Source organism: Papio anubis, chromosome 7 (assembly GCF_008728515.1).
Source record: "Papio anubis isolate 15944 chromosome 7, Panubis1.0, whole genome shotgun sequence".
Lineage (NCBI taxonomy): Eukaryota > Metazoa > Chordata > Mammalia > Primates > Cercopithecidae > Papio > Papio anubis.
In genome coordinates this window covers 116,944,201-116,957,967 of record NC_044982.1, presented here as the reverse complement: position 1 = coordinate 116,957,967, position 13,767 = coordinate 116,944,201, and the positions used below count along the sequence as shown (strand labels likewise).

Sequence of the window (13,767 nt, the reverse complement as noted above, 5' to 3'; positions counted from 1 at the left end):
ACTTGAGGTCAGGAGTCTGAAACCAGTCTGGCCAACATGGTAAAACCCCATCTCTACTAAAAATACAAAAATTAGCTAGGCAAGGTGTGAGCATCTGGAATTCCAGCTACTCGGGAGGCTAACACAGGAGAATCACTTGAACCCAGGAGGCAGAGGTTGCAGTGAGCCGAAATCACACCACTGCACTCCACCCTGGGTGACAGAGCAAGTCTCCATCCAAAAAAAAAAAAAAAGCCGGATGCGGTGGCTCACACCTGTAATCCCAGCACTTTGGGAGGCCAAGGTGGGAGGATCACTTGAGGTCAGGAGTTCGAGACTAGCCTGGCCAACATGGTGAAACCCCATCTCTACTAAAAAAAATACAAAAATTAGACCGAGTGTGGTAGCTCATGCCTGTAATCCCATCTCTTTGGGAGGCCGAGGCGGGAGTCAAGACTAGCCTGGCCAAGATGGTGAAACCGCATCGCTACTAAAAATACAAAAATTAGCTGGGCACGGTGGCAGGTGCCTGTAATCCCAGCTACTCAGGAAGCTGAGGCAGGAGAATTGCTTGAACCCAGGGGCCAGAGGTTGCAGTGAGCCGAGATCACGCCACTGCACTCCAGCCTGGGCGACAGAGTGAGACTCCATCTCAAAAAAAAGAAAGAAAGAAATACAAAAATTAGCTGGGTGTGGTGGTGGGCGCCTGTAATCCCAGCTACTTGGAGGCTGAGGCAAGAGAATCACTTGAACCCGGGAGGCAGAGGTTGCAGTAAGCTGAGATCACGCCACTGCACTCTAGCCTAGGTGATAGAGCAAGACTCCATTAAAAAAAAAAAAAAAAAGCCATCACCGCTAGGAGTCTAAAAGCATTTTCCTTTAGGCCAGGAATCAGCAAACTTTTCCTTAAAGGGCCAGATATGGTCAGATGATATTTGTTGTAACTACTCACCCCTGCCATTGGAGCTCTAGAGCAGCCAGAGACAATACATAAACAAAGGGGCATGGCTGAGTTCCAGTAAAACTGTGTATTTACAAAAAGCCGGCCAGGCTGTACAGCAGTCTGTACTTAGCTGATTCCTGCTTTAGACAAAGACACATCTTGGTAAATCAGCTCTCTTCATTGATAGGCCAGTCTCTATTCATCCCCTCTCCCAATTGCCAAAAACAAAATTCTAGAAGAGTGAATGCAAACCTAGCAAAATTATAGATCATTAGCTTCTCTGCCTGCATGTACATTGGGGGCATTCCTTACTCAATGTGGCCCTTGAGTAAGTTGTGATTTGCGCGGGTGAGGTAGAGAGAGAAATCCTGCTATCTGGCACTGTCTTGCTAATGAGTCTTGAGCACATTATCTGTAGCTTTGGAGTATCCTCTAGAGGTTTCTAATAGGCAGAATGATCTACTTCTGAAGCCTCTTTTCTCTATGCCATTAAGTTCTTTGGCACTGACGATGAATTTCCTGTGGCATTTTTTACTTTTATCTGCTATTCTGAAAGTCAACAGACTGACGCAGTTATTAAAATAACTGCCAATATTATAAGGTCCAGGCCCTAATTTCCTGCCATCTAAAGCAGTAATACTCAATTAGGGGTAGTTTGCTTGCTCTGGAGACACTTGGTTGTCGTAACCAGGAGTAGGGGGGTGCTACTGGCATCAGGTAAGCAGAGTCCAAAGATGTGACCCAGAATCTTTCAATACACAAGATAACCCCCTGTAACAAAGAATTAGCCAGTCCAAAATATCAGTAGTGCTGAGGTTGAGAAACCATGATTTAGACTCTTCTACTGAACTTTTAATCCACCTCATACTCTACTGAGAAACCAGTATCGCTAAACCATCACTTTTCTCCTTCACTCCTAAACTCCAGTAGCTCCTCATCCCCCGGAGAGACTAAGTCTGTCCTTGTCATCCTGGCATTTAGATCTGGGGATTTTGCCCACATACATATTCAGACTCTGCTTCTTTCAAGTTTTTATCTGCACCACCCTCGGCACTACCATACTTTTAACTCATGTTACCCCGCAAACACACATTTTGGGAAGATCACCCCACCTCTCTCCTCAGATCCAAATCTTACTCATTCTTTGAGGCCCACGCATGCTGCATGCCCCTGTACCATTGAGTCTGCCCGTACCACTGCCTTTTGTAGTTACACGGGCTCACCCGTCTTACACTGTTACATTGCTATTCTGTCTACCTCGCCTCCTCAGTTACTCCCTGAAGGGGTCCGTATTGTATTTCTGGCCTATTGATCTCAGTTTACACAGCGTAAAGTGTGAAAAGTGTATTGGTGTATTGAGATTCTCTTCAATGAGATAATGAGTATAAAAAGCACCCTATATAGTGCCTGGTACACAATTAAGTGCTCAGAAAATTATAGTGTCAGTATCTATAGAAGCATGAATTCGGGACCCCACAGAAGGTGCTTAATAAATTGTTTAAATGTAGTTATATATTGGAGAGAGCACGCCACACAGACTAGTCTGGTATTTGGAACTAACAGCAAAGAAAAACTGCCATAGAAATCCTACACCAATTAACACGCCTTCATGCTAGACTGAATCTAGGAGCAGGGGTGTCATGTTTTCCCAGAGTGGTGCCCAACCCAACCTTTCTGCATTTAGCAAGTTAATGAACAGCTTGTGAATAACTCTTTGCCCACTCTGGCTCAATTTAGAAGGCCACCAACAGGATATAAATATGCCACACTGTCTGCTTTCTTGGAGACCCTGCTGTCCTCTCCCTAAGTGCTTCTGCTTTCAGTGGGTGGAGAGTCTGATGTGCCTAGAGAAGTTGCACAGTGGGGTGAGGCTGCAGCGAGGGCCTGGCCTTTTCCCAGGCGGAAGAGAGCCTTGTCTCAGATCCTGAGAGAAAAGTGAGTGGGGGCATGGCATTCCGAGCAGCCCAGGTTTGGCTTTGGGCCAAGCACTGAGTGGCAAACAAGAAGGAACACATTCCGGGAAGGCAAGGAGCCCTGCCAGCACGAAGGCAGCAGCAAAAGCAGGGCCCTGCTGGGTGCCAGGTGTTCCTTGGCTCTGTGGAGGTCAGGCATGCAGGGGGATGAACTCAGGTTTCTCTAGAATATCATTTGAGAGGCTTAAGTGCCTCCCGCCCTCTCCCTGTCAGCAGACAGAGCATGTGGAACTGTTAAACATTAAAACGCTCTGCTCTGGGGTCCAGCCCATGCTCTCTAAATAAAGGCAGGAGCGGAAAGAGTGTTGTTGCCATCATGAAATCACACTTCACAGGAGCCAGATTTCGGTAATTCTGTGTCTAAGAGAAAATGCTACTCCAAACAAGGGCAGGTTGGAGAAGAGCCTGGGATTTCTATGCCCTAGAAGCTGCGCTCTCCACCGTTGCAGCCCAGAAACACAAACACACACACTTGTTCTCCACGCCTGTCTTCCTAGTGGCCAGAGCTGGGGGAAGCCTGGAGAGCCCTTGAAACGTCCTTTCACAATCGGCGCTGGCCCTTCCCCAGGTGATGAGAGAAGAGGGAGAGGAGGACCAAAGCGGAAGCAGATAGAGCCATTCTTTTCAGGGGAAATGGCCACACAAGCCTTCCTGAAGATTCCCTTCTTCTGTTGGATAGGTAGGTGACCTGGACAGGAAGGGCTCTGGGCCCGTTTTCCGCAGCAAGGGGACAGGGGTAGCTTTCTCTGACCGGGGAGAATGAAGTCTTACCCCAATACCTCTGGGTCTCTTTGCTGGACTTTGCTGCCGCCTGGTGGCTCAGTTGTCATCACTTCTCAGAGAGATAGCCAGCCCTGGATTGAGTTTGAGGATCTGGCCTCTCAGTCTAGTCCTGAGGCAACCTGGAGATCCTTCTCTGAGAAGTTTCTCTGCTCTAGGACTCCCTGGTTCTGTGGCCTAGCAGCTAGGAGAGAGGAGCACCACGGGCTTCCAGGCCTCATTCAGTCTGGCAGTCAGGTAGAGGGGCCATGGCTGGCTGGCTGGGCACCTGAGAGAGGGGCTGGGGGTAGTTTCTTATTCCCAGGACATCTCAGTGGGATGAAGTTGTCCCTGAGTCCCCCTCATTCCTGAATGCCTTTTTCGCTAATAATCCTGCCCCTCCCATGACCCTTCCTTTCTGTTAAGGCCCATGTTGCAAAACTGAGGCTCTGGCATAATATATATTTCCCTTCTGTTTCCCCAAATTTAAGGCAGTTATTTCTCCCTGATACAGTTAGCTCCTTGCCATGATAAATATATGATTATATGCCTTCTCTGTGATGCTGCTGCTATGAATCAGTCCCTGGGAATAGTGAGGAGTGGGCATACTTTAAAGAATTTTATTGGATTGGTTTCTCTAAGTCCCTGAAAAGCCTATAGATTATTAGCCATATTTTTCTGTGTATTATATCTAGGTGTTTATTTCCTCTAGCAAAGGAAAGCACTTGGTTTCAACAACCACTGATCTGCCCTGCCAAACTTTCCGATCTGAGCTAATACCCAGGGAATATATAAAATCCAAACTCTTCTGCCTACCCCACCAAACTCTTTTAACTTTTAAAAAAATTGTGGTAAAGTGACATAAAATTTACCATCTTAACCATATTTAGCATATAGTTCAGTAGTGTTAAGTACATTACCCTATTGTGCAACCGATCTCCAGAACTCTCCATCTTGCAAAACTGCAACTCTGTACCCATTAAACAACAGTTCTCCATTTCCCCCTTCCCTCAGCCCCTGGCAGCCACCATTCTACTTTCTGTCTCTATGAATTTGACTACTCCACATAACACCTATAAGCTAAACCATACAGTATTTGTCTTTTTTTTTTAAGAGATGGGGTCTCGCTGTGTTGCTGAGGCTGGTGTCAAACTCCTGGCCTCAGGTGATCCTCCCTCCTGTGTAGCTGGAATTACAGGCATGAGCCACTGCACCCTGCCCAGTATTTGTGAGGGGTTTTGTTTTTATTTTTTTCTTTTTACAAGCCTGGATTCCAGAATCTTTTTTTTTTTTTTTGAACTGACTTATTTCACTTAGCTTAATGTCCACAAGGTTCATCAATGTTAGAGCATGTGTCAGACTTTTTTTCCTTCTCAAGGCTGAATATTTTTGTATATATATATTTACATATCCATGGATAGATGAATATCCATATATGTTTCATTGTGTGTATATATAGATAATATATATGTGTGTGTGTGTTTATTCATCCATGGATGGACACTTGAGTTGCTTCTAATTTTCGATTATTGTATATAATGCTGCTATGAACATGTGTGTTCAAGTATTTATTCAAGTTGGGCCCTGGAGGTCGAGGCTGCAGTAAGCTGTGATCACACCACTGTACTTCAGTCTGGGTGACAAAGTGAGACCCTGTCTTTAAAGAAAAAAAAAAAGAAAAATTTCTTCAAGATTATTCTCCCAGTTCTTTTGGCTATATACTCAGAAGTAGAATTGCTGGATCGTATGGTAATTCTATTTTTAATTTTTTGAGTAGCCACTGTCCTGCTTCACACAGTAGTTAAGCCACTTTACATTCTCACCAACAGTACAGTTCTCCATATCTTCACCAACCTAGCCCAAGTCATTCCCAGAGTTACTAATTCTCCACATCTTCACCAACAGTTGTTATTTTCTGTTTCTTTTCTGTTCTTTGAGAGTGGCCATTCTAATGAGTGTGAAGTGGTACTTCATTGTGGTTTTGACTGGCATTTCCCTAACGATTAGTGATGTTGAACATCTTTTCATTGGTTATTGGCCATCTGTGTATCTTCTTTAGAGAAATATCTATTCAAATCCTTTGCCTTTTTTTTTTTTTTTTTTTAAAGACGGTCTTGCTCTGTTACCCAGGTTGGAGTGCAGTGGCGTGATCTCTGCTCACTGCAACCTCCACCTCCTGGGTTCAAGCTATCCTCCTACCTCAACCCTTGAGTAGCTGGAACTATAGGTGCGTACCACCATGCCTGGCTAACTTTCTTTTTTTTTTTTTTGAGACGGAGTCTTGCTCTGTCACCCAGGTTGGAGTGCAGTGGCGTGATCTCTGCTCACTGCAACCTCCACCTCCTGGGTTCAAGCTATCCTCCTACCTCAACCCTTGAGTAGCTGGAACTATAGGTGCGTACCACCATGCCTGGCTAACTTTCTTTTTTTTTTTTTGAGACGGAGTCTTGCTCTGTCACCCAGGTTGGAGTGCAGTGGCGCGATCTCGGCTCACTGCAACCTCTGCCTCCTGTGTTCAAGCAATTCTCCTGCCTCAGCCTCCTGAGTAGCTGGGATTACAGGCGCCCACCACCACACCCGGCTAATTTTTATATTTTTAGTAGAGACGGGGTTTCACCATGTTGGTCAGGCTGGTCTTGAACTCCTGACCTCGTGATCAACCCACCTCGGCCTCCCAGACTGCTGGGATTACAGGCATGACCACCACGCCTGGCCTGATTTTTGTATTTTTAGTAGAGACGGGGTTTCCCCATCTCTACTTTGGTCTCGAACTTCTGGGTTCAAAGCGATCCACCTGCCTCAGCCTCCCAAAGTGTTGGGATTAGGCATGAGCCACTGGGTCTAGCCTTTTGCTCATTTTTCCATTGGGTTTTTTCTTGCGTTGACCTCTGTAACCTCTTTTCATGTCACTCTCCCACTTAGTATCCTAGGATTCTAACATGCAGATAGTCTCTCTGCTCCTCAGAGACAAACATGTCCTTTCCTAACTTTTGCAGTTGCTGATCCCTCTTCCAGGAATGTGTTGTTCCCAGCTCCTCTCATGACTGACTGCTGATGCTTTAAGCACCAGCTTGTCACTTTGGAGAACTTTCTTAACCATGTCATCTAAAGCCATCTCCCTCTGTACCACTGTTCATCACACTTCATCATGTCGCTGTTTCTTCTTGAAAATCACTATCTGCGGCCGGGCGCGGTGGCTCAAGTCTGTAATCCCAGCACTTTGGGAGGCCGAGGCGGGTGGATCACGAGATCAGGAGATCGAGACTATCCTGGCTAACATGGTGAAACCCCGTCTCTACTAAAAATACAAAAAACTAGCTGGGCGTGGTGGCGGGCGCCTGTAGTCTCAGCTACTTGGGAGGCTGAGGCGGGAGAATGGCGTGAACCCGGGAGGCGGAGCTTGCAGTGAGCCGAGATCATGCCACTGCACTCCAGCCTGGGAGACACAGCGAGACTCCGTCTCAAAAAAAAAAAAAAAAAAAAAAAAAAAAAGAAAATCACTATCTGCAATTATCTTGTTTGTTTACATATTTACTTGGAATCTACCTGTACATGGAATGTAAGTTAAGTTCCGTGGGACAAAGACATGCCTGCCATGCTCATGGCTCCAGTGCCCAGCTTAGTACCTGGCATGTAGTCTTGGCTCAATAATATTTATTGAATGAATGAATCACTACTAGAGGGGGCATTACAGGGAGAAAGAAGACAGGTGATATGGCCCAAATTGGAATTTTACCTCCTTACCTAGACTCTGGGTCATAGAAAACGCTGCACGAGTCTTCTGGCTCTGAACTCCATACGTTAATTACTGCATCAGAAGCATAGTCCTGTTTGAGCCAGGGACATTGCTTTGGAGTTGCTCAGAGAAAATGGGTAAGTATTCCCAGTGTCCACCCGACAGAGGCAGAGGGCTGTGGGGGTTTGCTGTGGCCACCCTCACTCTTCACCATACACCTGAGGTATAAGTCAGCTCAGCTAAAGTCCTTTGAGATTTGCAGAGTACTTGGGACTATAGGAATGACTTGGGCTCCATCAGTCTCCTGAGGGCTGAGTATGTTAGTAAGAGTACCTGTAGTGAGTAGTGAGAGGATAAAAATGAACTTTCCATACCATCGTACACTAGAAAAATCAAGTTTTTTATTTTAAAATATTTTCAAAGGCAAAGGCCATAGCAAAACAACCCAAGGGTGGTTGAACCAAATTCAGGGAATTAGAGGACCATCAGCCATCGCAAGCAGGTCTATATAAAATACACATCGTTTGTAAATGCACACAGCAGAAGGCACGGTGGCCCCAGAGGACCAGGTAGGGGGACAACAGGGAGAAACAGCACCATCTGGAAGGACAGGCACACCCACACCACTCAAAGCCCTGGGCCCCAAGTGCACCTCCAAAGTCACCTGCCCTGCAGCATGGCTCTTGCCCTTTCTGAGCCTGAGTATACCTGAAGACCAAGTTCGCCAGCATCTTGGCATATCCACCTATAAATGGCACCTCTCATGGCCTCTGACAACCTAGCAAGGCTCAGAGAATGGATTTTTATCTCTGTCTTTCAGCAAGGACCAGGGAGAAGTGCTGAAGCAAGAAGGGTTATTTTCCTAAAAAAGACTGATGAAAGGGTGAAAGGGGCTGTTTCCAAAAAAAAAAAAAAAGGATGGCCATTCATGGAAGAGTGAGTTTCACCTGAGACATACAGATTTGGTGCAAGCAACACAAAAGGCCAGGCTGTTTCATCCTAAAAACTGGGATGGGGAGAGCATGAAGAGACCACTTACTGGTAGTCCCTCCGGTCCTCATTTGGGTTTGTCATAAACAGGACAGACAGTCGTCTGCTCCACAATAAATAATTTCCACCTGGATTTCATTCCCTGATTAATCTCTCAGTGTCTGAAGAGGGGAAAACAGTGGCTGTTTCTGACACTGCCCACCCCATCTCCAGCAACTTTCCCTGATACTTCTGGCCTCCTCACTAAGGCCCTTCCAGAACCTCCAAAGCCACTATCTTAGCAGATGGGAGTCCCAGGGTGATAAGGCCAGAGTTGTGGGGCACAGAGAAGAAGAGAAGGCCATGATAGAGGAAGAGGAATATCCAAGGCAAAACCGCCTCTATATCCAAGCTCCTCATCCTCTACCTTTCCTGTCCCCAGAGGTATGAGATAGACCCCCTGGCCTGGTTCCTGCACTGTTCCAGGCCCACAGTGGATACTTCCACCTTAATGGAGAATAGGCCCCATGGACTGGAGGTCCCTCCTCCATGGCCTGCAACCCAGTGACTACAGGGGTGACACAGTGACCTCTGCCCTGTGATGGCTCAACACCATCACACGCAGCTGCCCAGACAGGCCCCCCGAATGGGCTGCTGTTGGCCATGCCTGAGATCTGGGCAGGCAGGCAGGGAGTAGACAGCAAGACCTCAGATGCAAGCCTCCACCCTCCCCTTCCCTATTTCCAGGGCTTGGGACACCTTAGACATGTTTGAACACACAAGGGCAAAACCCAGTACCAGGTTTGTGACCACAGTGATCAAAGGCCCTGCTCCACCTGTCTCACCAGAAAGTGACAGCTGAGGACACAGCATTTGGGTACCTCTGTTCTTCACAGCCCCTGCCACCATCCCCGCCATAGGCAACATCTCCCCGTAATGCAGCCAGCCACCTCATGAGGGGCCGGCACAGAGCCCCGGCCCAGAGCATGGAAATTCATCTCTGGCTGGAATCCTGGCCGTGAGCCCTCCCCTCTGCATTCACGGCTTCTCAGCAGGCCCCTGCCCAAGCCTGACAGGTGCCTGGCTGCCCACAGAGAAGCCCTGTGGGAACACAGAGTGTTGGGAGAGAGCAGAGCCCACATGGGTGATTTGTGTTCTGACCTCTGACCTCACCATGGGGGTGAGCTGTGTGGCAGAGCCACATTCCAAATATGAAAGCATGGCCTCTGTCCCTTGAGGTGGCCTCCAGTGTGCTGCCTGTGTGCCAGAACTGTTTCCAAGGACCCAGTTTGTTGTGGTTTTTTTTTTTCTCATTTAAGTGGTTGCTGAAGCTTTGTGTACAGAATTCCTCAGTTGGTTCCAAAAACTCTGGCTTTTTGTTTGAGTCCAAAAATCGTAGAAGCCAGTTACTTTCCTCATAGAGGGAGGAGAAGAGCTGCGGGGAGGAGGAGGGATCTGGAATGTTTTCCTTCATAGGCAGTCTTAGCGCAGCAGCACTGTAAACCACATTGGTGGAGACTTAGCACCCAGAACATTCTTCTTGAAGAAGGAATGGGGACAAAGGCCAAGTGGCTGTTACCTGCACACAGGAAAGATGTCCACATCAAGGAAAGGGCCCAGAAGGCAGACGGACATGGGCAGAAGGGCCAGTGATAACTTTATTTCCCCCAAGAGTGGGCCTGGGTGGGACCGATGTACCCTGCATGCTGCCCAACCTTGCTTAGGGTCAGAAGCCAGTTCAAAACAGGACCAAGTCCAGCCAGGCAGCCTGGCCTGAGGTTCTTGGCCCCTGTCCTCAACCCTCAATATCAAAAGTATTAGGAAGAGAAAAGGCCTCACCTGTGCCCAGGGACTGGGCCGTTCCAACTCAAGGTGCATAACTGCTGCTCTAGCCGAGAAATACGGAACGCCAGATAGGATGAGGACATGACCAGGAAGCAGATCCTGGAGAAAGGGACAATACGGAATTGAATATTTCTTCCACAGAAAGAGCATTTCTGGAAGTTCACCACAAACAGTGGGAACCAAGCTACCCCTGCAGTTGGAAGAATTAAAGAGCCCTTTGTCCTGCAGCCAGTTCAGGCCTCAGCATCTTTCTTCCCAGAGGCCATGTAAGGGTCTTGAGACTTCCCCATGGAAGTGTCCTCACAGCCCAGCTAGAGCTCTGGGCCCTTCAGCTGAGCCCTGGAGGGAGCTCTGGCCAGACAGCCAGAACACTAGCCACCGTGGTCCTTCCTGTGCCTCCTCTGGGAGGCCATGATGATGACTCCCTAGGCGTTGGGCCCATTCCCCCCAGCAGGTGCTGATGTTGATGGTCAAAACCCGGCTAGCAGAGCCAGAGGAGGCTGATGAGCTAAGGTGAGGGAAAGCAGGGGCTGGCTGTTCACGTCACTTCCCACAATGCTCACTGCTCTACTGGTCCTTAGACAGAGGTAGAGACAAGTCAGGGGTTCCAGAAGCTACCCTAGTGGTGGGCAGTGGAGGGGCCATGCTTTTCCTCTCTCTCTCCAATTTTCCTGGCCCTCCTTCTCCCAAATCCTATGCAGCTTTTCCTCTTTTCAACATGTCCATATCCTGCCCCTCTCCACCAAATAGTCTCAACCCTAAATTACAAGGTTTCAAGAATAAAAACTGGAGATCCTTTCTCTTGCTACAGAAGGGCATGCCACATGGCCTTCAAATACCACCCAAGAACTTGAATTTGACTCAGAACCTTCCTCCCGGTTCTGAATAGTGAACTCCCCACACTCCAAGGCCCTTGTTCCAAACACCTAGACATGCAGGTGGGTCTGTCCCCCTCCCCAGTATAGTCACCTACAGCACAAAGAAGACCTTGAGGAGCCGGTAATCCCACAGCGTCAGCTCCCCAGTGCTCCTGGGCTCCTCCTCCAGCTCATCCTCCTCATAGACAGCATTCTTTGCAGTGGGAGAGCAGTTTGGCATCTTCTTAGGGCAGGCAGGACCCCAGCCCGGCATGGGCCATGCCCACTTCCCATCGTTTTCTGAAGCTACTTGGGTTCTTGATTTTTCTGTATGGATTTGGAGAAAAAAAAAAATCAGCTCTCAGAAGCCCTGCTGGCTGTGGTGAGCCCTTTATATGGAACTGGGAAGACAGAAAGTCTGGCCTTTGCAAGTAGTTGCCATGGACAAGCCCCCCGAACTTACCAGACCTTGAAGGCTTCCTGGAGGGGAAGAAACTGTCTGTGGAGTCCACGGATGCTGGAGGGATACAAGGGATGTTGTCTGGTAGAGACAGGGACCTGGAGGAAGGGCATACCTTTCTCCACTTCATCTCAGGGATGAGGACTTCCTGCAGTAAGACAGGAGAAGCTATCTTACCATGGCCCTTGGGAACTCACTTGCCCTAAGGAGCCCACACCATGTTTATCAGAGTTTTCTCCAGATATTACCAAATATAGATGCCTAGCCAGGGATGGAAGCAGGTACAAGTGGGGAGGGCAGTTGCTACAGCAACCATATGCCTCTCCTCTCTGCTCCCTTGCTGTGACTAGCTATTCTGCCAGGAAATGATGTCCTTGAACACTGCTAGTGTAGAACCACAGTGGGATCTTAGATGTGAGGCAACCCAGATACATGCTCAGATCTGAGCCAAGAAAGCTCAGCACAACATGTCTTAGGTAGGATAAGTTCTGGCTCCTTCTATCCCAAGCCCTAACCTCAGCAGGAAGAACTTAGGGTCCCCATCCACAAAAATGGGAACTTCACCTTCTATCCGGCACATGGTATTATGCGTATCACATGCTTGGTTAACCACTAATAGTTACTGAAGGAGTCTTCAAACACCCTAGGGTCATTTCTACCCCATCCCTGCCCTAGAAACTCAGCTCTGCCTACCCAGGGCCCCAGCTGCCAAAGGAAACTTCTGGATCTTTGGCAAATCTAAAATAAGTCTGTCTGGGTTCTACAAGGATAGTCTTTGGAGTTCTGCCCTAGGGACATCTTTTATTTTTTTTTGACAGGGTCTCTCTCTGTTGCCCAGGCTGGAATACAGTGTTGTGATCTTGGCTCACTGCAGCCTCAACCTCCCAGGCTCAAGTGATCCTCCTATCTCAGCCTCCTGGGAAGCTGGGACTACAGGTGTGTGCCACCATGCTCTGCTATTTGTTGTATTTTTATTGAGACAGGGTCTTACTATGCTGCCCAGGCTGGTCTTAAACTTCTGGGCTCAAGCCATCCTCCTGCTTTGGCCTCCCAAATTGCTAGGATTACAGGCATGAGCCACTGCACCCGGCTCCCAGGGACATCTTTATCCCCTTGAAGGCCATCTTGACTCAGCTGAAGAAAAGAGGATGGGCCACTGGCCCTGCATCTGTACAGGTGTGCAACCCAACCTGGCCAGTGTTTTGGGGCTTGAACTTCTGTTCTACTCAGAAAATCAGCCTATCGGCCAGGCACGGTGACTCACACCTATAATCCCAGCACTTTGGGAGGTGGAGGCCAGTGTATCACTTGAGGCCAGGAGTTCAAGATCAGCCTGGCCAACATGGTGAAACCTTATCTCTACTAAAAATATAAAAATTAGCTGGGTGTGATGGCAAGTGCCTGTAATCCCAGCTACTTGGGAGGGTGAGGCAGGAGAATCACTTGAACCCAGGAGGTGAAGGTTGCAGTGAGCTGAGATGTTGCCACTGCACTGTAGCATGGGTGACATAGCAAGACTCTGTCGCAAAAAAAAAAAAAAAAAAGGAAGAAAAAAGAAAGCCTATCTGCTGAGGCCCTGGTGGGTCTGCATTATGGTGCAGGAAGTTTAGGAGATGCCCTGGCATAATATAGCCACTGGCTCTTGAGCCTGGTGCCCCAGTTCTGCATTTGCATTGTGGGCCCCCCCTGGGAGGCCCAGAAGCCTCAGAGCTCCAGGCACTGTCAGTCCAGCAGTCTTTGCTCCCAGCTTCAGCTCTCACCAGAGACTCAGGTTTCCCTGGAAATTCTCTTACACTCAGACTCTTCTTGCTGGAAGGCTGAGGAGGAAAGGGAAAGCAGTCACGTGTCCATCTGGAACAGGCAAGGTCAGGCATGAGGAAGCATCAGCTCTCTCCAAGAGAGCTTTACCTCCAGATAAGCCACTTTGTGTCAGGTGAAGCCCAGCTCCCAGGGTCTATAGGGGGCCCCCTATTTAATGCTGGAGCAGAAGGCAAACCCCAGGCAACTTACTCTCCCACCTGCTGCCCCACCCCTCCCCTCTTCCTCACCATAGGCCAGAGAGAATCACAGGGCATGTTGGGAAGCAGCTACGCGTTCCTATCTGTGCATTAAGGAAGCACAAGTGAGGGCCTGGACATACAGATGGTCCCTGACTTACGATGGTTCCACTTAGGATTTTTCAACTTCATGATGGTACAAAAGTGATACGCTTTCTGTAGAAACCGTACTTCAAGTACCTATATAGC

The 13,767-nt window shown here is 48.3% G+C and overlaps 2 protein-coding genes across 4 annotated transcripts in view; one reads left to right on the top strand and one right to left on the bottom strand.

Moving 5' to 3' along the window:
• The window catches only part of SENP8 (SUMO peptidase family member, NEDD8 specific), a 44,411-nt gene extending 33,980 nt beyond the window's left edge, over positions 1 to 10,431 (top strand). The window contains exons 2-4 of one of the 2 annotated variants that reach the window (XR_001904446.2): positions 3,393 to 3,574; positions 7,403 to 7,527; positions 8,211 to 10,431. The gene's annotated coding sequence lies outside the window, so the exon portion shown is untranslated. The remainder of the gene's footprint in view (positions 1 to 3,392; positions 3,575 to 7,402; positions 7,528 to 8,210) is intronic. The other variant, XR_001904447.2, reaches the window with a different exon arrangement.
• The window catches only part of GRAMD2A (GRAM domain containing 2A), a 40,406-nt gene continuing 34,408 nt past the window's right edge, over positions 7,770 to 13,767 (bottom strand). For both annotated transcript variants that reach the window (XM_031669223.1, XM_003901144.5), the window contains exons 8-12: positions 13,282 to 13,338; positions 11,525 to 11,669; positions 11,178 to 11,388; positions 10,199 to 10,303; positions 7,770 to 9,938 (exon numbers count right to left, since the gene is read on the bottom strand). In XM_031669223.1, the coding sequence (XP_031525083.1) occupies positions 9,935 to 9,938; positions 10,199 to 10,303; positions 11,178 to 11,388; positions 11,525 to 11,669; positions 13,282 to 13,338 (522 nt within the window). In that variant the 3' untranslated portion in view covers positions 7,770 to 9,934. The remainder of the gene's footprint in view (positions 9,939 to 10,198; positions 10,304 to 11,177; positions 11,389 to 11,524; positions 11,670 to 13,281; positions 13,339 to 13,767) is intronic.